Source organism: Natator depressus, chromosome 21 (genome assembly GCF_965152275.1).
Source record: "Natator depressus isolate rNatDep1 chromosome 21, rNatDep2.hap1, whole genome shotgun sequence".
In the NCBI taxonomy this organism is placed as follows: Eukaryota; Metazoa; Chordata; order Testudines; family Cheloniidae; genus Natator; species Natator depressus.
The window spans coordinates 6493313-6517443 of NC_134254.1; the positions used below are offsets into that span (position 1 = coordinate 6493313).

General features: G+C 42.3%; 1 protein-coding gene across 1 annotated transcript; it reads left to right on the forward strand.

Annotated features, from left to right (window-relative positions):
* The first annotated feature begins 3045 nt into the window (after positions 1 to 3045).
* NUCKS1 (nuclear casein kinase and cyclin dependent kinase substrate 1) lies at positions 3046 to 23377 on the forward strand. The gene is made up of 8 exons (XM_074936275.1): positions 3046 to 3231; positions 13875 to 13924; positions 14879 to 14984; positions 18328 to 18383; positions 18848 to 18997; positions 20066 to 20218; positions 20738 to 20887; positions 23003 to 23377. The coding sequence occupies exons 1-8, from the start codon at positions 3215 to 3217 to the stop codon at positions 23203 to 23205; spliced, it is 885 nt and encodes a 294-aa protein (XP_074792376.1). The 5' UTR covers positions 3046 to 3214; the 3' UTR covers positions 23206 to 23377.
* Positions 23378 to 24131: the final 754 nt, after the last annotated feature.

Consider the following 24131-nt stretch of genomic DNA (forward strand, 5'->3'; position numbering starts at 1 on the left):
AATAAACATTCTGACATTTTTACTCTTGCTTGTTTAGTAGTTATTGGTTTTTTGTCTAAACAGTCCTAAGTCAGATAAGTTCACAAGTCCAAAACAAAAATATTTCACTGTCAACAACTGTATCTGCAAAGAGAATTGTGTGTGTGAACATTGAACTGTTCCCTCTCTGCCCCAAAAATAAGGTTTCTGTCCTACAATGCCAGCAACACAAATGGGTCCGTTTCACGTAAATACACTGCTGTTATGATATTGTGTTAAGGGTTCTGTTTGTTAACTTTTGTTGACTCTTAGGAATCCAGAGATTTAAACTTTCAAGTACCACTCTAAGCCTATCTATGCTACATCATTTACAGCGGTACTGCTGTAGTGCTTCTGGTGAAGATGCTCTAAGCTGACGAGAGAGCTCTCTCATCGGCTTAATAACTCCTGCCTCTGCGAGAGGCCCGTAGCTATGTCGGCAGGAGACACTCTCCCACTGACATAGCACTGTCTACACCGGCGCTTAGGAGGATGGCTTATTCACACCTGTGAGCGATGTTATACTGAAGTAATTTGTTATGTAAACATAGTCTGAGTCTTTCAAGCTCTGCTGTCTCCAGGGAGTCTGCAGCTTCACCTATAGTTTTCTTATGTACTGCATGGGTACACTGTGATGATCATAGCTTGTGTCCCTTCAGCTTTGTTTATATTGGGGAAACTGCGATATTTAGGGGAACAAAAGTAGATGGAGATGAGTCGGCAGGTGTACCCACAGGTCAGGAGTAAAGGCAGCATTTTTCATCCCTGTTCACATTTGAGGCCCAAAGCCATTTTATCCTTGGCCAACAGTGCCTGTGCATGATTTTAGATCACATTACTATTCTTTTGAACAGAGCAGTATTTGCAGCTGTTGAATTTCACCATGTGTTTTGGATTCAAATGAGCCAAGCACCTGCAGCCCAGCTTCCTGCATTTTGCCTAATTTCTACCTGCTGTCAAGGTTATGCTTACTCCCTACTAAAGCTGAGCTAGCTTAGGAAAATATTACCCACCACTGGTGCAACGATGAAATCCAAACCAGCCACAATTCATCTACTTGCAGCTTTCCACATGGAAAATTTTATACACGGAGGCCTTGATTCCACATGGACCAATGGATGCAAATCAGCAATGTGATGTACTGATATAAACTTCTCTTGCTCAGTGTTGCACCATAGCTATTGACCATATTTCATAAGACCATCCAGCAGACATTTTGTGTTAGAGTATCATTTGAGGGGGTGGAGGGAGATGAAGATGTAAAAGGATGCTGTCAACTTAAAAAGTTGCATGACTCTAAAGCTAACGAAAAAATTACCCCTATGAGTTTGCGTGCTTGTATTTCAGTGATTTAATTATGAAATGTTCTATTTACAAATAGGGACATGGCGTTTTTTATAGATTCTGTTTGGCTGGCAAGTGGTAAGCTGGATTTTTGCACTTCTGGTGTCATCAGAAAAAAAGGTTCTGCCAGTCATCGTAGGTGCTGATTGCTTGATACTGTAGCATGTGCGTGCCTCCCACCCATTAAAGTATCCTTCTCAAATAGGGATGTACAATTATTGGCATTCTAAATGCGGAGAGACTAAGTGACTTGTCAAAAGTCACACAAGGAGTCTGGTATAGCAAGGAAATGAACCTGCATCTGTTGAATCCTAGATAATTACCCCAACTACTAGGTAATCCTTCTGCTCAGGAGGAGACATAATAGCAAATGGGTGCAACACCAGGTATGTAAGATAGGCAAGGCCTAACACCATGTGTGCTGTTGTTGGAGAGGTGGGAAGAAATCAGGGCTGTAGCAGAGGTGTGAGGGATCAGTTAACGGGAGCCAAAGAGTGAGTTACAGGTGAGTTAGCAGGAACTCAGTCATGCTCCTGTCTAATCTTTACATTAGGGAGCACACAACAGCCCAAAACAGAGCTGACAGCACAGGGAGGGATTGAAGTTTCAGGGCTATCACACAGGGCTGTGACAGAAGGAAAGGGATGAGGTAGTATAACAGCAGCCATGGGCCTAGAGCACCAGCCTAGGCCTTAAATGACCTGGGTTTTATTCCCAGCTCTGCCACGAGCTTGCTGGGTTACCGTGGACAGGTCACAGCCCTGCTTTGTGCCTCAGTTTCCCCATCTGTAAAATGAGCATGACAACTCCTTTGTACAGTGATAATGAAAGGTGCGCTGTAGGAACGAGGTGATTTTGTTATTAACAGCGAGGGCGAGAGACTGGCAGGCCCTAGGTGAAGGGGCAGCAATCAGCAAGGTATGGGCCTGGGGTAGATCTGGGGAAGGGAAGGAGGCGTGGACGATGGATCGGGACTGAGAGGGGCTCAGGGCCTAGCCAGGCTGTTGCAATGCTCAGGGACTGGGACCGTGGCATGGGGGTTGGGGGCGGGGGGTAAGGTATGGGAGCATCAGGGTCGGTGTGTGTGGGGAGCGGCTCAGCCCGACTACATTTTCCCTCCAAAATCTACGCAAGCCAGGCCGCGTGCCGAATCTGCTGATCCGGCTCCATCGCCCGGCCCGTCGCAGACCCCGTGCCAGTAATAAAACCGGGGCCGAATACACCTGACAGGGCCGGGGGCCTGTAACTGGGGCCGGGCCCCACCGCAGGGCTGCTCGACTGGCAGGGCGACCCGTGGCGAATCTACCGCCGCAGAGATCCCAGCTTGGGCTCGCGGGCTGTTGTCGGCTATTCCCTCTCATAGCAGCTTGAGTGTGGGGCGTCCTCCTCTCCCCCCCACCTCCGCGGGGAGGAAGAGGTGGAGCCGAACCGCCGTGATGGTTCGAACGGACCAATGGCGTTAGACGGGCCGCTCAGTCGGCCAATGAGAGAAGGAGGAGGTGCCAGCGGGCTAGGTTGTACCGCCTCTCCGTTCAGCGCATATCCTCGGCTGGGCGAACGCGACCATTTTGCGGGGGGGGGAGGGAAGCGGCGAGTGGCGGGGACCCAGACGGAGGACGTTGGGAGAGGGGAGCGGGGACGGGGAGCACCTTCCGGCGGGGACGGGAGCGGTGGCTGCCGCGGCGGAGGGAAAGGCGGTTCCGGCGGCGCGGCCCGAGGCTCTGGGCCCAGGGATCCCGCTTGCTCCCGGGAGGGAGGGGACGGGTCCGTCACCGAATCGAGGCTCGTCGGGTTCCCTACCCCCCGCCTTGGCCGACATCGCCCGCTTCGGGCCCCGATTGGGTTGGAGAAAATGTCCAGGCCGGTCAGGTGAGTCTGTGGGGGGGCGAGCGCGGCGGTGGAGGAGGCCCCACTCCCAACCCCCGTCTCGTGCCCCGCGTCCCTCCAGTGCCCCCCACCCCCCTCTGCGGGGAGCGCGGGACGGGGGGGCTAGGCTCGGCTCCGCTGCCTCTGGGACGGGACGGGCAGGAGGCCTGCTGCAGGCCACGCCGAGGGGAGGCAGGCATGGAGGTCGCGTGCATTGCTGCGCACTTTGGGGGGGGGGGGCACATCTTTGCAGCGTGCCCTTGTGCACCCTGTAGGGGGAGGCTGCTTGCTCGGCGGAGGGAGGGGCGGATACATGCTTGCAGCGTGGTGCTCTTCTGCACCCTGTGAGGGGCACGGGGAGGCTACATGCGGGTTAGGGGGGAGGAGCGTCTGTCTGCCCTTCTGCCCCCTGGACGAGGACGGGGGGAGGAGGACTCTGGAGCTTGCAGCGTGCTTTGCCCAGGCTGGGGGGAGTTGCGTGAAGACAGCATGCTTGTGGGGGCGTGGGCATGCATCATACCTTGTTGCACGCTTGATGGAAGGGTAACGTGTAACGTGCGTTGCTGCAAGCTTATTGGGTGGAGAACAGGGCATGCAGTGCGCTCACTGGGAGCTGTCCCTCATGTTATTGCTCGGGGGATGAATGGTGCAAATTTGCAGCATGCCATGACCCACTTTAAGGGGAAGCATGCGGAGTACGTGGATGCAATGTAATTGATTTAACACGTTCAGGGAAGAGGCATGCAGTATACCTTGCTGCATCTGGTTAGGGGGGAGGAGGAGAAGAATGGCAGGGAAGGGCAGACCGTGCTCTACGGTTTTCTTGCGAGGGGGACATGCATGCAATATGCCATAATGACCGCGGCTCCGAGTCCGCTTCCGCTAGACACTGCTGCCGCCAACTGGCCTCAAGTTTGGGGGAGGAGCCAGGAGGAGCCGCCCACCTGGGACAGGCGGGGAGCGGTATTTGAACACACTCCCTTTATTTTTCCTTTGCCGTAAAACAACGTTCCTCTTAGAGTGGGTTTCCTACTATTCCCCAGTCCCCGAGAGACCTGTCATTAAATTGTGGGCTCGGGAATGAGGAACCAGTGAAGTTCGTCCCTAGTCAGGCTTTCTTTTCCCCAGTTCAAAGGAAGGTAGGTGGTGATGCTTATACTCATGTTAGATGCGGTTAGGCCTGGGTTCTGATACCACAGAGTTTCCGGGGAGTATAAACTACAATGCTGAATTGTGATACGGTGGCAAATGTAAAATTCTGTGAAGTTTTCTCATGGTAATGATTGTAGCGTGCCCACAGTGATTAATATTGTGCATAGCATTTGAAATTGTAGTGTAAATTAATGATGGTGTCTTTCCAGTCTTAAAATATGGCAAATGCTTAGTTTGTGGAAGAGGATTGTAATATGCATTAGCTTGACTTCTGATTTAGAATAACAAAGATAATATGAACTATACAGGTTTTGTGCCTTTTAAAGGTGGGATTCAAGTTTGTCTGGTCTGCAAAGCTTTTTGCTGAATGTCCCCAGATGGGGAGGATAAAAGGGACATTCAGTACACTGATAGTTGAAAACTAATCTTAGCTTTCAGGTCTCTTGTGTATTTTGACCAGTAAGTTGTGCATGCCAAGATAAGGGTGATTATATCTCATAGGTCAGGTCTGAAAGTAATTGTCCAGGGTCCAGAAGGGTTTTTTCCTTTTGCTTTATGAAACACTTAATTGCCCAGCTACATTAATAGGGTCTGAAGCATCCTTGGCCTTTTGCAAGACAGGATGCTGCACTAGATGGATTAGTGGTCTGAGCTTGAATGACAATGCCTCTGTCCTGGAATACAGTGATGATACTACTTTGATGCTCAGTGTGATATAGTATACATTCTGCTGGTGACTTAATTGCCAGTACTGGAACCTGACTACAGGTAAGGAACATGTGTGTTTTTAAAAGTATGGTTTCTAACGTTTTTTTTATATTAAATAACCCATAATTCTTTATTATAACCAATTTTAAACAAAAAAAAATTGGGAAACCATACACAGTTGTAAAAGGTGCAGCTTGGCTTAATATGTGTAAATGGATGTTGGTCTTCAGAAGAGTTCAGTGGGATGTTAATAACAGAATACCTGCTGGGTTGTTGCAAAATTGGAGCCAGCAATCCACAGTCTGGCTGGTCTTAACAGGCCTATGAAATATAGAAGATAAATCTTCAACTGCAAATGTGTTCAACATACCCCTCCAGTGTTAGTTAATTGGAAAACTGTACATAATTTTAAACCTATTGGGTTGAAATATGTAGGATTTACCTGAGGATTGGATCTGTTACTGCACTGTTAATGAGACTAGGGGGTAAGGTAATATCTTTTAGTGCTCCAGCTTCTGTTGGTGCAAGACACAAGCTTTAATTTTTATGCAAAGCTCTTCTGGTATTGTTAATGGGAGATACAGGTGAACTTATCCAAGGTCAGCAATGATGGAATATTACCGTGTTCAGTGGTCTGTGTGAAATGAATTCATGGTCTCAGTTTGCTTCTGGCCGAAGACGTATCCATCTAAAAAATATCACCCTAAATGGAATATGGGGATAACCAATAATGGGGGAAGCTTGAGCTGCCACTTTATTCTGCTGGTTTCAGAGTAACAGCCGTGTTAGTCTGTATTCGCAAAAAGAAAAGGAGTACTTGTGGCACCTTAGAGACTAACCAATTTATTTGAGCATAAGCTGTCGTGAGCTACAGCTCACTTCATCGGATGCTGTTTCTGCCGGGGATAGACCAGGAATGGAGTCTTAAAACTTTTAGTAAGTAATCTAGCTAGGTATGTGTTAGATTATGATTTCTTTAAATGGCTGACAAAAGAATTGTGCTGAATAGAATAACTATTTCTGTCTGTGTATCTTTTTGTAACTTAAGGTTTTGCCCAGAGGGGTTCTCTGTGTTTTGAATCTAATTACCCTGTAAGGTATCTACCATCCTGATTTTACAGAGGTGATTTCTTTACTTCTGTTTATTTCTATTTCTATTAAAAGCTTTCTTGTAAGAAAACTGAATGCTTTTTCATTGTTCTCAGATCCAAGGGTTTGGGTCTGTGGTCACCTATGCAAATTGGTGAGGCTTTTTATCCAACATTTCCCAGGAAAGGGGGGGTGCAAGTGTTGGGAGGATTGTTCATTGTTCTTAAGATCCCAGCATGAAGTGAGCTGTAGCTCACGAAAGCTTATGCTCAAATAAATTGGTTAGTCTCTAAGGTGCCACAAGTCCTCCTTTTCTTTATTCTGCTGGTAGTTAGAGGACTTTGGTCTCAAAGCCTAAATCAATACTAAAATTGACTTTTAACAAAAAACTGGTTTTTTGTTAAATTTGCAAGTTCTTCCTTTTCACAGGCATCCAAAAAAACTAGCACCAGACCTCGTGTTTTTTGGTGCCCTGGAGTGAAATACTGCTTGCTTACTTGTATTGATTTTGTTAGCATCCTTCTTCAAAAATATGCATATATGTATCTTGCGGGTGTACAGTGATGCTAATACCAATATCAATAGAACATTGCAAAGATCAAATAGTAAAGGATGTTGTTCTAGGATCTTTACATAATATGACAAACAATTTCTAAGTAACATCCAGGCCATTGACAGCACATGGTTATATCATCTCATATTTATCTTATCTATTCTGATGTGTAAATTCTTAGGTGGTGTTAAATTAGATGGCTTCTGTAGTTCCCTGCATTATTAAATCTTGTATGTGTGTTTTGAGAATTTAAAATTCGGTTTGTGTGTGTTTTTAAAATTAATGCAGTGCACTTCTGGTCACTTTTAGTCGCACGTACAATGTTATAGAATAAAATGCTGCAGGCAAATATCTAAATCCAGTGTGTATTAAATAAGATCTTTTAAAATAGGAACATATGTATTGATTCAGAATTCTGTAAAACTTTGAATTTTACAAACATTAAATTTTGGACCCAAGTCTAACATTCATGTCCCTTCAATGGTGAATATTACCCTAAGGCTTTTGTTCGTTTCGTTTCGATGTTTACTGCTAAGGTGGTGCTCTTGCCTGAGTGATAGGGGAAGTATTCTCCTAGTTAGAGGTGTTTAATGTCAAAGCTTACATGCGACCATGTAACTCCTAATACTATACCTGGGCCATCTAAGAGAAAAATGCTCAGACTAAGGTGGAGTGCTTCTTGAAAACTAAATTATAGCTTTCCTGCTCCCCTTTTCCTTAGAATTGTCCCTTTCCTTGCTTGCCCTTCAGAGTGTGATTGATTATTTGTGGTAGTGTCCACAATGGGCCAGTTACTCTTCTAATAGGAAAAAAAAGACATGATCCCAGTGCTGAGGTGTTCATGCTCTAAAGAGACAGGCAAAGGGTAGTGGTAAGTGGGTACAGCATACATAAAGTAACACCCAAATAGCACATGGGACTGAAAGGCAGTTGTATCTTTCCTGTACTTTTATCCTCATAATATTTCTCCTTTGTTTCCTAAAATGTTCTTCTCAGTAGTTGGCTTAAATGGAGGATGTGCACCAGGCTGCTTCAACTGTTGCTGCATAAATCACTTAATTTTTTTTTTAATGGAGTTGCAAGTCAGACATATCCCTAAAATTTCAAATACCACCATCAGTGCCCAGTCTTAGATGGCTTGTTGCACCAAGTCCAGTCCTAAATGATCACTTTGTAGTTGGAGACCTCTAGGCTGTCAATCTTGTTTGAGTACAGTTATGTCATTTTAAAGAGAATTGTACGCACTAACACTTATGTCGGTATAACTGATGTCACTTAGGGATGTGAAAAAGCCACCCCCTGAGCGACATAAGTTACGCTGACGTAAGTGCCGGTGTGGACAGTGCTATGTGGATGAGGGTGCTTCTCCCGCCAACATAGCTACCGCCTCTCAACGAAGTGGATTTATGCTGATGGGAGAGCTCTTTCCCACTGGCATAGAGCATCTGCATCAGCAGCGCAGCTGGATTGTTGCAGCTGTGCCCTGTAGCGATTCTAGCATCGATTAGCCCTCACACTAATAATGAGTTGTCTTAGGCAATTAACTGTTGTTAGGCATAAGCATTGGAAATAAAGATTTGTTATAAGTTTGTCTGTTTAGTTAAGGCCAGAAATATAGCATTATATTCAGGTGTGGCAAAACAAATACATAGAGAAATATTTCTTAGACATAAAACAGCAATATGGGAACGTTTCCCTGTGCTGTTGTTAAAAGCAGTCTACAGCTGCCCTGTCAACTGGATGAGAACCGGAAAGTGAAACTGAACACTCTTCTGTTTAGCAGTCTAAGCTGAATGGAATCCAAAAAGGCAGTAGCATAAATTGGTGAAAAGCTTACCTATGTTTTTATAAATATTTCATGTTATTTATAATGGTGTTAGCTGAACGCTGAATAATATTTTTTTGAATTACTTACCTTAACAGTCCGATCAGTCTACCTAATTAGTCTCGCTCATATTTTATTCTCTGGCATCACCTGAGAGGTAACTGAGTGTTTCAGCCAGCACTTATTTAACAAATTTGCTAGGCAATGTTGCAAGTTGCTGGCTTTTTAGGATTTACTCTTCCCCAGCTGCCAGGGCCATCCCTAGGTGGTGTGGGGCCTGGGACAAGAAATTCATCTATATGCATATACTTACCTAGTGAGGCAACGTTCAACACTATACACAAACATATTGTCCTGTGCCTTGGACGTATTGGAATGCCTTCTGTGTTCTAGCGCCTTCTGTCTTCATGACACCCTTGCCATTTTTCTGCCAATGGCTGTTAGAGATTGTATTTATGCTCACCTTAGATGATACAAACATGATGAGGGGATGGTAGATGTAGTGAATGTTGGGCCCAGAATAAGAATGCTAGACTGAAGAACAGTTTGTGTTTGACTTGAGTTTGTAGAGACAACAGCTATAGTTAAACAGTCCTTGAATGTTTGTGTGCGCTCTTTGCACCTGTTCTTTTGAGAAGACTCCTTTCCAGAAGTTTCTTTTCTGTATCTGCCCTCTTATGTCTCTGTAGTCATTCTCTCCTGCAAGGCAAAAAGGAACAGCCTTTGCTGTACAGTTGTCTACAGATTTCTATCACACTTCCTCTAAAAATCAATATTGCTGTAGACAAGGTAATGAGGGAGCACAGTAGGGACCATCTTGCTAGCCCAACCTGTAGGGCTTAGTACTTGAAAACATTCTAAGCTTCTTTCCTGCTTCCATTATTTGCCTGACATAATATTTTGCATTTTACATGTGTATCCTACATTATATTCTAATAATATGAATAAGCTAGGTGAAGCCCTCTGTGACTGCTTGTTTCTTTGCAAGGTGCTTATCCTGCAACTTAAACTGTGCTCAGTAGGTCAGTGAAATGTGAAGACAATTGTCTTGTGAAATTGATAGACTGAGTGTGCCGCAAAATTACCCTCTGTTTTTGTTTTAAGGGGGAAATGTCTGTTCCACTCATGCACACAAAATAAGGGGATGTGTACCAGATTAACCTTTGTCATCATGTAGTGCTCATGCTTCTCTTTAAGTATTTTAAAAATATAAATCCTTGTGCCGCTTCACAGCAAAAAAGCTGAGTTGGGCCTAAGGAAGGCTAATTGTTGAAGCAGAAATTAGAAGTTGAGTGTTTGTGGCCTGGCCTCTACCCTTCTCAGTGAATCTTGCCAATAGTGTTATTCCCAAATTCATATTTTACAACAGTCAGACTATAGATGAGAGGGCAGTGTGATATATTGCAGCTGTACTTAAAATCCCCTCTTGTCACTTGCATTGGATTCAACATGGCAAAAGTCTGACTGTCCACCTCTTCAATTTTTTTTTTTTTTTTTTTTTTAAGGGGGTGTTTTAGTGTTGGTTTAACTGAATTCTGGTACTTCCTCTTTCTCTAAGGCTGTTCCTAATAGCTATGAATTGAGGTTCATGCAGAGAAAGGAAGCTTAGAAGGAATTTGAAGGGGTTGACAGCTGTAGTTAAAGTATGCTTTTAGGGGTATCCTTCTAGCAAAAAGCCTTGCCAAGAGTACACTGTATTAATCTCTAAGTGCTGCTCCTTTCTGGAAAGTGCATGTAAAATGGCATTGTGTGTTTCTGTTTGTTTTAGTGGCTCCACATCAAATTTAGGAGGAGGATGGGAGGAGGGAGTTGTGGTTCAGGTGCAGGATTGAGTCTCGGAGCTGCTTTCTAATTATAGCACTCTTCCAGTCTGTGTAATATTGGGCAAGTCACTTAATGTCTTGAACATCACTTTTGCCATCTGTAAAAGTGAGATAACTACCCCACCTCATAAATGCATTTGTGAGGATAAGTTCCTCATAGCTTTTGGATTTCTGATACTGCGGTGATTGTCATAGAAAAGCCTATGCTTTTTTAGATTTATTTGTTTGTTTTGTTTTTTTTAAAAGGACTTTCCTAGCTGCTGCTTAACCTAGGATCTAAGTCAATCACTGGTATTAGATAGCAAAGTCAGAATCTGGACTGCAACTGGAACTTCATTAAGAATATTATTTTATGAGCCTGAGTAGAATCCAGTGAGTACTTGTGTACTTGTATTGGTTGTACAGGGCTAATAGAACTGAAAAGTAGTAATACCTCATCGCTAACATAAATGGGTCAGATGCTGAATATGATCTCTACTTAAATCTCAATAAATGCCATTTTTATAGCGTTTTTTAGACTTTGGTCTGCTAAGTACAGGTCTCACATTTTCTAGGCAAATGAAGAGGAATTGGGAAGTGTCTGCCAAGTCATTTCTATGGTATTAGCCAACCAAATCTGCCAAGAATTGGCACTCATAGTTCATTGTTACAGCTATAACTACTTAACTTTTCTAATCCAGCATAATGGTCTTTTATCAGACTTTTTGAAACATGCCTTGTACCTCATTTTGTTTTGTCCTTTTTGGTGGTAATGTACAAGGAGAACCAGAAAGGCTTTTCCCAGAAAAGTTTTAACACAAGAAATACCATGAATGTACGGTGTAGTTGTCCCTGACATTGCTGGGGGTGTGGATTAGGTATGAGGGCAAACCTTAACTAAGTGTTTCCTCAGGGGAGGTTGCCAGATCTCTGTCCCATAACTTCTAGGAAGGATAAGAGCCATGGGGAAGAAAGTGAAACTAAGATGCAGCATCCATGCTCACCTCTCCACTCAAGCATATTATGAATAGCTTCTTAAAACTGTCTTTTTTCCTTTCTGGGGCTGTTGATAATCAGTTCACCACAGGAGCAGCTCATATTTGCAGGGCTACAATCTCAAAATAGCCAACTGGCAGGGCCCATTGTATACCCAGAGAGCCCCTAATAGAAGCCACGCTGAGCTACTTGTTCTCTCGCTCTCCAGAAGACTGAGTAGGGAAGTCTCCACAGGAGAAGCTGTGTGGGGAGTGGGGCACACCTCTGTCAGAGTTCCGATAAAAAGTTGCTCCCAACTGCAGTTTCAGTCAGTGGGAGGGGTAGCGATACGTTGAACTCACAAAGGTCCAGTGTAATATTTTTTTCTCCCAAATTTTTACTTTATCACTGAAATTAAGTTGGTGTTAACCATGAGAAATGAACATTTTAAACATGACTCAAAAAAACCCAACTTTCACTCTTAATGTGTCAACTTTCAGTTTTGCCTCATTGTTCTCTAGTCATTATGAAGCCTTAAAGGATAGGTGGAAGCTGCTTTGCTTTTTTTAAACCTTTCAGGCATTCTTTATGTATCCCAAAAGAAATTAAAAATGTTGGGGAGGGGGCACAAGTCTTTTTCTCTTCCTTTTCAAGGACTGATTTTCTTAATCTTGAAAATGCTATATATGTCTGCTTGGCATATTCAAATATTTTGATTGTAGGAAGAAAAGGAGTACTTGTGGCACCTTAGAGACTAACCAATTTATTGAGCTTATGCTCAATACTTAACTTTACAGACTAACACGGCTGTTACTCTGAAACCTTTGATTGTAGGCTTATTCTGTGAAGAAACTTCAAATATAATGGCCAAAGCACTGAAATGACAGGCTTTGTCACTGTTATCTTTTATTTAAAAAAACAAAAATATTTACAGTTTTCCCCCTCACTGTCCTGTTTAAAAATTCAGTTGGAGATCACTGAATTTTGTGGAAAGAGCAGCTAATGCCCCATGGGAAACTTTTTATTTTTGTACAAGCAATTCTCCCTGTCTTGATGACACCTGTATTAATGGCATGTGCATGACATTGTGAGCATCGGTTCACCTGCTCAGTGTGTACCTGGAGTCAATCTTTGATACTATTTCTACAGCAGCCGTTTCACGTCTGAGGCTAAAGATTCGGTGGGGTATACAGATGGATGTAGGAACTCCTAGGTCTGGTCTAAACCAAGTTCCAACTGTTTCAGGCTATGCCTAAGGCCTGTGTCAGTAAAACTTGGTCACTCAAGGGTGTGAATGTTCCACCCTGCTGAGCGACATAAGTTACACCGACGTAGGTGCTCGTGTGCAGCACTACATCAGCAGGAGAACTGCTGCTTGCGGGGGTCGGCTTTTTTTATGAGCGTCTTCACCAGATGCGCTGCAGCGGCACATCTGTATCGATACAACTACAGCTACATATAGACATACCCTAACTAAAGGTGTTTGTGGTTTTTTTAAACTATTTTAATTTAAAAGAGTGCAACTTCTGGATGTTGCTAAACCCTAATACATAACTAGTGTAACAAATGCAGCCTCAATAGGGAGGTAGATAGAAAATATTATATTTCTAACATTGACTAAACTGAATGTTTCCTGACCTGCAAACATGTTTTTTTAAAAGGGGTAGTGAAAACTCACTTTAATCTTAGGGTGCTACCGGTGTGTTAAAGATGGTTCTCAAGAACTGTGGCTGAATAAACTACGGCAACACAATACTGGATACGATTTCATTGCAGAGTAGAGGAACTATGTATGCACAGGTGAGGGTGGCTCTGTTAATCGTGCTCCTAAGCAGCACAAAGAATACTGTTCAAAAACACTTTAAAAAGGAAAGTGGTGGATACCCGATAGCAATCTCTAATAGAAACTGGAAATTTTTACCTTTTTTCATTTAAAAAAAAAAAAAAAAAAAAAAACCTCATCCAGCCTTATAAATCCTAATGGCTCCAGAGGAAGTTGTTAGAGCAGCAGTTCTCAAACTGCAGGTCGGGGCCCCAAAGTTGGTCGCAGTCCTGTTTTAATGGAGTCACCAGGGTTGTTATTAGATTTGCTGGGAGCCGAAGTCCGAGCCCCATGGCTTCAGTCCTGGATGGCAGGACTGAGGTTACAGGCCTCCAGCCTGGGGCTGACGCCCTTTGGCTTTGGCCTTCCCACCCATGGCGGCAGGCTCAGGCTTCAGTCCTCGCTCCTGGCATCATGTAGAAATTTTTGTTATCAGAAGGGGGTTGCAGTGCAATGAGGTTTGAGAACACCTGTGCTAGAGCGTTGATCCTGCATTCATTTCTGACTGTTAAGATATAGATAGCTGAGTTTCTGGAATTGTTTTTAGAGTTGCCCGTTGGAGGTGTTGGTGGGTAATGACTTTGCAAACTGTGAATTCTGCATCAGAAAACGAGAGTGGTGGTGGCTTTTTGCTAGTTTCAAAGGGCTGTCTTTACGAGATCATAAATTGTTAATTAAACTTAACCCTTTCTTTTTCTTTTTTTTTCTTTTTTTTAACAGGAACAGGAAGGTGGTCGATTATTCACAGTTTCAGGAATCAGATGATGCTGGTAAACTATTATATTCTTTTTCAGAAAAAAATTACAAAATTTTCACTCTTTACCATGGCCGTGAATTGATAAGGGTTTGAAAATGTAGTGTAAAACTATTTTAATGCTTATATTGTGACAGCTTCTAAAGACCTTTCTTGATTTGTAATTGGCAGAATCTTCCTGAAATTACTTCCTCGTATTTTACCGCAGCCAATTTATTAGTTGAGCCTACCACACAGGCTTTTCTGTGAATCATCTTTTTTTAGTTATTTGCATATTCATGTGAATTAGATTATCCGCATGGCTTCCAAAAATGTCATCATGTTTTATTTTCTTGGAAAGTAGACATGCTGCGGCTCTGCTAATTGAGGTTATGTTGACACTTAGTGGAAAGAGAATGTGACTGAAGTTTGCCTAGTTCTTAACTGCAGTACTATTGGTTAGTATCCTGTAATCGTTGTGCATAATTTGGTACTTAAACGATTTTATGAAAGACCTTACACCTGTCTGTTCTTGTCATCACAAGAACACACATTCATAAATATCTAAAGAGTGGGGTTTTTTTGGAGCACCTAAGATAAGAAATAGGTGCAAATTTTAATGGATTTATGTATAATTCTGAATATAAAAATGTAAGGTTCTGATTTTCCATAAAACTCAGATCAACTTTTCTCTTGTCGTGAAGCGTTTTCTGCAGTATTTCCTATGACTGCTGCATCTTAAACTTGTTAACTTATTATATGCAGTTTGTGGATATACAGGTTGAGTATACGTTGTCACTTTTGTAAAGTTGAATTGAAGTTTTGAAGACTTGGGGTTTTTGACAGGATGCTGGTCTGACCTCCGTAAAAATGACATGGGTTGGTAACTTTAAATATACTTGAAGAGGTAGTATTCTATTGGCTATTTGGATTGCTGGAAGTTATGGTGTAGTTCACTTTTCAAACCCATTTCCTCTGCTGTACTGTCCAGATGAAGATTATGGAAGAGATTCAGCCCCTCCAGCCAAGAAAATCCGTTCATCTCCTCGGGAGGCTAAAAATAAGAGGCGGCCTGGAAAGAATTCTCAGGAGGACAGGTAAGAAGTTGTTTCTGTTACTTCTGATAGCCCAACATTAGCTAAACCAGACTTGCCATGTAGGTTGCAACAATCGTAAGTGATGTGCACGTCATTGCACTGAAGCCTTCAATGCTAGCTGGTATGGTGATGGGCTTTCAAGGCGTTCTAGAAAGAGTAAAGAAATCTTAGTCATGGAATGGTTCCTTTCCCTTGCATCGAAGGCTGTTACTTGAAGCTTAGGGTGTATAGGCATCTCCAGTTAAATAGTATCCTAGCAGTTTGAAGGAGGTCTGGCAACGTGTGGTACTTTTTTCTCTTTTTCACCCTATTCGACGTTCTTCTACTCTTCAGGTGTAGAGAATCTGCCTCCAGATTCTATGTGAATTTCCACTTGCAAGTGACTAACTGGACATTTGAAATTTATTAATGGGGTCTGCTGTCTAAGGCAGTGGTTCTCAAACTTTTTTTTCATGGACCACTTGAAAATTGCTGAGGGTGTCGGCGGGCCACTTAATAATCTTTGCAAATGTTGTTTGTACCATTAGCTAACTATTGTAAAGCACTTTGGATAAAAGTGCTATTAAAAAAAATTATCAAGTTTTTTTGTTCTACAAATAGAAGCACACAACTCATTTTTTTTAATAGCAGTAATACCTTTCTAATGCGATGGATGTACCATCTCTCACCCGCCGCGGCAGCCCCCAAACTGGGGAAAGTCACCTCTTTCTCTGGCTGCCGCAGCCCTGCACATCCCTAATTCCTCCCTCCCACCCCCCCTTCTCACCCCACTGTCCCCTCCCACCTACCTCATATTCCCCCTCAAGGCCACCACCTCACCTTACATGTGTCTTCTCCAGGGTCCAGGCACCTAATTAGTGGAGCCACACCTGCGTGGCTCCACTAATTAGGTGGGTGGCCCTTCATTCTCTCATGTGCGGCTACCCAGGTGCACGCCTTAGAGGGAATTGTCTGCAGACCACCTGAATGGAGCTCACAGACCACTGGTGGTCTACAGACCACAGTTTGAGAACCTCTGCTCTACGGAATCCCATTAATGTGGTTTCTGGGACTTTTTCTCCTAAATCCTGAAGGCCTGATAGATCCTACAGCCTTCTTGCTGAGAGGGGAAAAAAGGGCAGAAAGGTCCCACAAGAAGAGCATGTTATGTCTGTGCTACATGTGGCAAACCCATTCTGTGAATCTGGAAAGGTGCAGACTCCATGTTGTGTAATAGCAAATCTTATTCGAGGCATAGACCTCCTAGATCTCTTGGACCAATAGATGGGGCTAACCAGAGTCAAAAGAGCATTGGAGCAGCCCATCTACTGTAGAGCAGAAGAGTCTTCAGCAGAACTCTAGGGTCTGTTGGAATGCAGGACTGGATCTGTGCTGAGTTGAAACATTTGAATGTATTGAGGGAGCCAGGTCATAACGCACACGATTGTGGGTAGGCATAGTCTGTGTAAGCTTCTAAAATGGCAGGACTGTTGCTGACCAAGCCAGCAAAAGGGGATTGGACACTGAGGTTCTCTTCCTCATTCAAACGGGCATTGAAGCCAGGCATAAAGCATAGGTCACTAGTGCTTTAGCATTAAAATCACTTTCCAGAGCTAGGCAACTAGAACAGGGGCAAGTAGAGTCGCATGAGTTACAAAAATCTTGACACAGGACAAGAGTAGGTGGGCTACCAGTTTGAAGTATTTCAGTCTCTCCATAGTTTTATAGTGCTTTACAGTCATTGTTGGATCTGATGAAAAAGCCCCTCAACTATTCTTAGCAATGTTTTCTACAGAAGTGGAAGCATTAGTAATAGTGAAGACTTGTTAGTTCTCCATTTTCATAGTTTGTCTGGCATTCAATGTGCTTCCAAAACAAAATATCTTACTTTGATTACTGAGATTTCCTTTACATTTCTGAGCAGCCAACCCCTTAAGGGAAGACCTGTTGAAAAATTACCTGCATCTTACCAGACAAGACAGAACAAGTCTCTTGACTTCTGCTGTAAACCCAAGGCAACCATCACCAAGAAGTAGTTGGCCTACCATGACTGGTTAGTCTTGGAAATCAAAAGTATGCCAACTATTTCTTGGTGATGACTGCCTTGGGTTTATTGTAGAAACTGAAGTCATGCCTGTGTTACAGCAGTGCAGCCGCAGTGCTGTAGTGTAGATGTTTCCTACATCGACAGAAAGGGTTTTGCCAAATTCACCTCTCCAAGAAGCAGTAGCTAGGTTGATGGAAAAATTCTTCTATCAACCTGGCTGCACCTACAGTCCCTGTTAGGTTGATGTAAGTTGCACAAGGTGAGAATTTTCACAGCCGGAGCAACGTAGCTCAATTGATCTAATTTTAAATGTAGACTAGGCCTTAATCTTTTTTGCCTGATCCAAAGGGATTTTTAGTGCTGGCACTTCAAGCACTTTTGTACGACTTTCCTGGTTGGTTTTTGTTTTAGCCTTTGCTTGCGGGGTGCAGTGTTGTGAGAACTGCTGCAGTCTACTTGTGCTGCTGCTGTGTTGTCTACTTACCTGTGCTCCAGTAGCTTAGAAATACTGGAGGTCCAGATTGCTGTCCAGGAATTACTCCCAAATATTACCTGAATCTAGATATTTTCGGCCACTTTCAGGTGATATAATTTATGAGAGAAGCAGATGTGAAAGCACCTAAATGTTGATTGCTATGAGAGCTGCTAGTTCTGTTCCTTCTCAGTGTGTGGCAAATATGAGTATCTGTGATACAAACTTAATTGTTGGTCCCACAAGACTTGAACTTGTAAACAAGCTAGCTTATTCAGGTAATCAAAACATGCTTCAGAAATGTGTGGTGGTAAATTTCAGATTTAGAACTAATTATGTTCTACAGTCCCCTAGCCATTCTTGCCATTGGCACAACCCTTCAGTAGTCTGGAGCATATTTGTTTCACCGTTACTGGCTTTTACCTGTGTTTTCACCAGTCCTATTTAAAACTGTTTACTCCTAGGCTGGGTTTGCTGTGTTGGCTTTACATCCTTTAGCATCCAAAAGGAAGATCCTTTCACTCCATGTTGTTTCTTCTAGCTAATTATAATAGTAATTACTTTAGATTTCAGAGTTAAGTTTATTGAGCTGAACTGTGCAGCTCATTTCTCAGAGCTGTTGTTTCAGCTGTCAGTCAGTTTACACTTGCTTCACAATTTGAAGGTGGTTATTTTTACAACCATAATGACTAGATAACTTTTTTTTTTAAATGAGAGCTTAGATTCTGAAGCACAAAGTGGCAGCCTCTTAAAGTACCAGTTCACCCAACTACCACCGGCTTACCTAGTACAGCAGGTCCATCCTCTAAAATACTGATAACACTTTCTCCTTCTCTCCTTTGCAGCGAGGATTCAGAAGAAAAAGATGTGAAGACCAAGAAAGATGATTCACACTCGCCAGGTAGTTACCCAGCTGCTAACATAACCAAGTAGGCTTGTTATAGGAATATCGTCCTTGTAATAAGAATATTACAAGGATTATATTCCAAGTAAAGAACTAACTATGCCGACAGGAGTAGCGTTCATAATACATCGCTCTGCCGTTGCACCTTAAGTTGGACACTATCTTCACTTCTCCTGTTCTTTCTAATTCTGGTGGACTAGACTACCAGATTTTCTTCCTTTGTGATATAGTACTACTGAGACAAGGTGGATGAGGTAATACTTTTATTGGATCAACTTCTGTTGGTGAGAGAGACAAGCTTTCGAGCTATAGAGCTCTTGCTCATGTAATGCTAGTGTAATACTTGGAGCAGGGAAGACCAAGAATGTTAGTCCACTGTGCCTGCCACTCCCTTATGTCTCCAATGTATATGTTCCATTGAGAAGTATTTGAGACTTCATTTTGTCATCATTTTCTCCTAGATGAAGACTTTGGCAGCGAGGATGATGACTTAGGAGCAGATGATGGCAAAGCTGACAGTGACTATGAGAGCTCGCAAAAAAGTAAAAAAGCAAAAAAAGCCAAACCTGAAAAGAACAAGAGAGCCTCCAAATCCAGGAAAAGGGCTGCAGGTAAAGAGCGTAAAAACAAACATTTTTCCCACTGTTAAGCAGCTGTTTCAGGTATGTTGCCCTGAAATCGGTACTGAGCTGGCCTAAATGTTGTGACTGAATGCCAAAGATCCAGAAAGCAAAATCAGAAGTTAGGAACTAAATATACTCTTTGCTCCATCCCTCTTGCAAGTTATGTATTCTTCCTTCCCTCCACACCGCCTTTAGATTAAAAGTATGAAAACTCCTGCTGTCCTATGCCCCCATTTCATTTATCCCTAAGCTTTGTGCAAGTGGCTCTTACATGGGAGGAGGGGAAGGAAGCTCAAGGATCGCTGACTGGTGTGAAGCTGTTCCCTGACCTCACTCCCCTGCATTAGTACTGAGAGTCTTCTTCTTTTCTGCATTTTTATTCAAGCTTCCGTCTGTCAGCTGGATGGAAATGAGAAGGGTTTAAATAACTTACTACAGTATTTCCCAGTTTATTCTGCTCTAGAATCACAAAAATATCTTTTGAGCACACAGTCTATAACCATCGTGAGTGAAATATTTTTTACAGTGAAAAATATACCACTGTAATGCAACATTGACTTGAACAATTTGGGTTGGTGTTCAGTTATGTTCACTGTGGGAACCATAACTGTCACATTGTACAGATGAAGTAATCTGTACAACAGCATTTGCTATTAAATTTACGTTAATGATATCTGACATTTATAGAGCACCTTTCATTACAAAGGATCTCAGAAGCACATTTTCAGTAAACAGCACTCTGCTCTGTATTAAGAATGGGTCGGTGGAGGATGCTGGGGAAATATGCCTGTTATGAAAAAGTGTCCTGGGGTTCTTTAGTTCATGGTTAATGGACAGGACCTCGAGGTTGAGCCCTTTCAAAACATATGCTTGATGTAGGGAGAATTTTGACCACACTCAAATAACCAGCTGTGGTAGTTGCCCAGCAAGCCTCGCAATTCTCCTGCTTTGTCGGGAATGATTTGGCCTTCATTTTGCTCTTAGCCAGGAATAAAAGCCAGGAATATGTGGTATGTTGAGTGTCTTCATTGCAACATGGTGAATTTTGTGTTACAGAGGACAGTGAGGATGAGAAAGAAGACCACAAAAACGTGCGCCAGCAACGGCAGGCAGCTTCCAAAGCAGCTTCCAAGCAGCGAGAGATGCTTATGGATAATGTGGGCAGTGAGGAGGAAGAGCAGGAGGAGGAGGAGGCACCATTCCAGGAGAGTAAGTAGAGGGGGATTGTAATGAAAAACATACTAAAGCAGCTGTTTGGAGTAGTGTGACCCAGATGTAGTTAACTTCTTGGGCCTTGGATGCAGACAGCTCACTAATACATTCAGTGTTAAGGCATATCTGGTCAAGGGATGAATTAAGTTTCGCTGTAGTGTAGAGTGCATTTTTTTTTTTTTTTTTTTTTTTTTTTTGTCTTTAGCTCAGGGCAAAGAGGTGCATGACTCGATACACTATCCATTTACAAATTCTAAGTCATCACCATAAAATAGGTATCTTTACAAACCTTGTCGTCTGCTATGAAATATTTACAGATGATAAACTGAGGCACAGTGGTAAAATGACTTGCCCAAAATGGCACAGGTATGTGACAGCTTATTGAACTACGGTATCCTGACTCTTACTCCTCTTCCATCCACCAGTCTAACTGCTAGACCACTCTCCTTTCTTTGCACTTGGAAAAGATTTAAAGGCTTCTTCACAAACACACACTTCTTTTCTCTGTCCCTGCAGAAGATTCTGGCAGTGATGAAGACTTCCTCATGGAAGATGATGATGATAGTGATTATGGCAGTTCAAAAAAGAACAAAAAAAAGGTGGCTAAGAAATCCAAGCCAGAGAGGAAAGAAAAGAAAATGCCTAAGCCCAGGCTAAAGGCTACAGGTGAGCTTACTGGACGGGAAGCCACTTGCTTCAAAAAATGAGTATTTTTGCAGCTGTAAGGATCAGTTAGCAAAACTGTGTCTGAGTGTGCAAATGTCACTCTTTTTCCTAACTGTTCATCTACTTAAAGGAACACTAGTCAGATGACTTTCCTCATCGCTTTTTTGGAGAATAATAAAGCATAATTGGATTTTTAAACTGCGTAGCACTTCAAAATTAACTAACAGCCTTGTGAAGTAGATAAGAATTAAATCAGTTTTACTGATAGGGAAATTGAGACGAAAAAAAAAAGATGAAGCCAGTGGCAATGTTGGGATGAGAACTCCTGAGTTCTTAGCTTCCAGTCCTGTCTCTAGACCACTTGTCCTGTGGTGACTTAAAGTAGTTGACAGTTGGGCCTAACAACCTTGAATAACCGCTCCATTTATTTCAATATGCAGACCTCTGGATGTAGGCATAGCTATATAGAGGTGCACAGATATTCAAATTACTGAATGCATTTTTATTCCACTTTTCTAGCTGACTGTGAGCATGAGAAATTTTAGCCTAAAGGAAGCTTTTCCAGGCTTTTTTAATTTGTTGAAATAGGAGTCTATGATGAAAGTGCCTTTGCAACCATAAACTATAGCATTACTACTACGACTTTACTGCACCCTCTGTTTTTCACAGCTACAGAGCATGTTGCAGAATTGTGCTTCAGAATTGCAGCTTTCTTAAAAATAAAAGCATGTTTTGTAACTTACACGGTTGTGGAGAAAAGTTCAAAAGATACTTGGTTCATAAGGTAGTGTTGGCTGCTGGGAGCTTGGATTACTAGCGGTGGGATTTGAACGGTCTTGTTTTTTGGGGGGAGGGGATGCCCATGAGCTCCATTGTTCTGTGGAAGTGAGTTTGTCACTCTTTCCGAGATGCCATGTCATTCAGCTTTTGTGCTGCAGGTAGCTGCTTTCTTTTGATGCCACAGTGCTGCCATCCCGCAGCTCGTTACGTCTTGCAATTAAATGGTTTTTAAATGTTTTTTAGAAACACTTTTTTTTCCCTCAAGTTCAGACTCTTAAATAATCTTGCATAAGAGTAAAATGTCCTTTTTAGATCTATCAGGCATCTGTCTTAACGCTTTTGTTTTCGTCTGAATGCCTACAAACGTTCAAATGGATCCATAATAAAATAGTAGCCTGTCCTAAAGTAATTCTTTCCACTCCAGGTAAGCTTCAGAAGACAGGCTTACAGCATGCCATTAACGATAAGTAGATTGGCATGCACTTGCTCCAAAGATGGTGCCTCTTTGCTTGTCAAAGCCAGCGGAAGTATGGGCTGAAATATGTGACAAACTCAAGGTGATGGACCCAAAGTAAAATGAATATCAGAAAACGAAAATATTGTCAGATTTGTTTCTTTAGTGTAGATAACTCTTCTGTAACTTGTGCTTCACAAATCTCTTTTTCTGATGTAAATAACTTCAGCTATGAAAGCGAGGACACCCTTACTTCAAAATGTGGGTAACATTGGGACTGCAATGAATGAAGTCCCTCAAAATGAGGGACATTTGAGAAGACTGCAGAAGTTTGCTCTCTGTTAATGAAACAGATTTGTGATATTCACAAACCTAAGATGAAGGCTAACTCTGAACTGGAACACTATAGTTGCATGACTTTTGATATGCGATAGGCTTTCATCAAGGCGTTCTGGTGATGACTTCAACCAACAAATTGGAGTTTCATCTGATTGAAAATGAAAAGATGGAGTTTTTACTGTATGTGCCAAATTCAACGCCTCTCCTACTGATTTGCCTATCCCTGACTATCTCCTGTCAGCTTATTTGAAAGTAAATGAGAATTATGGACTTCACTTTTCAGTTGCTTTCCTGCTTATGCTGATTTCTCGTTGCTGAAGTCGTCCGTTACTTTGGATATGGCATCATTATCCACATTAACAGTTTGTTGCTCCAACAGCATTAATGCAGGACTCATCTTTGCAAATATCCGCTTACAAAAAACAACCTGGTTTGATTTGGAGAATGCATTTTCCAAGTACAGATTGTTTGTGTAAAGCTGTGTGAATTTTCTTTATGTAATTGCAGCTGATCTCATGAAACTGGTGCTTTGCTTTCTTTAGTGACACCCAGTCCCGTGAAAGGCAAAGGGAAGGCAGGCCGCCCCACAGCTTCAAAGGCATCGAAAGAGAAGACCCCATCTCCCAAAGAAGAAGATGAAGAGCCTGAGAGCCCCCCAGAAAAGAAGAAAAAATCAGCCAGCCCTCCACCAGATAAATCAGGGGATGAAGGGTCTGAAGATGAAGCAGCCTCTGGTGAAGATTAAATGGCAGTTTGGGGAGATTTTTTGTTTTTGTTTTTGTTTTTTTAAATACGAGGAAAAGAAAACATACTTAGGGGTAGAACACGGTTTTGGCTGTGGCTTGACTCATGGGCTTTGAATGCTGTCTTTGCTTTCAACTGTTTAACACAGTATCTTTATTCTTTTTTTTTTTTTTTTAAAGAAAAAACCCTTATACAGTAATGTTTTTTTGAAGTCACTGTTCTCTGTTGGCCATTCCGTTCTTGTCCCCCACCAAATCTGAAAGCCATTTAAAACTAAATGGATCACTTACTAAAAATATATATTTTTGAAGGGATGTTGCAGTTGTGAAGCAATAGCATATGAGGCTGATACTTTAAAATTATACTTACAAATCATCAAGTAGCATAGATTTCCCAAAGCTGAAAAGGTCCTTTAAAACGACTGTTCCTTATTGGAACACATAATATATTCATCTTCCATCATGTGGTTTCAGTTGACAAAAATTCATTCCCTCAGAAAAAAGGAGGTTAATGAATCCTAAACAGGAACTTTATTACCCCTATTTGAGCTTGTTGGGTTCATGCAACTATTTTTAATAGGCAATATTCAGGAGACTTATAATAGTCCACCTTAGTGTTTCATCCTTTAGAAAGGACTTATCCAATAAGGACGTGATACCCTTTGTCTCTGGCTGGGTAGAATTGCATTCTGCTCTTGGAAAAGCGCATTCATTAGGCTTCAAACCTGCAACCCACCAACTGCTCATACCTATTACTCCTGTCACTCTTTTCATGGCTGGATATAGTTAGACAGAGCATGGGAGAGAGTTTTAAAACAAAATTTTAAAGCCTGGTTTTCTTCTGGTGGTATAGGAGTTTTTTCTTCATCATTTTAAGCAAAAAAAATTAACTTAATCTCAAACTAAACTCTAGTTATGGGGATGAGGG

Coding starts and splice junctions, on each gene's coding strand:
- NUCKS1 (XM_074936275.1), top strand. Junction 18,384..18,847: donor AGATGATTCACACTCGCCAG/GTAGTTACCCAG, acceptor ATTTTCTCCTAG/ATGAAGACTTTGGCAGCGAG. Junction 18,998..20,065: donor ATCCAGGAAAAGGGCTGCAG/GTAAAGAGCGTA, acceptor TTTGTGTTACAG/AGGACAGTGAGGATGAGAAA.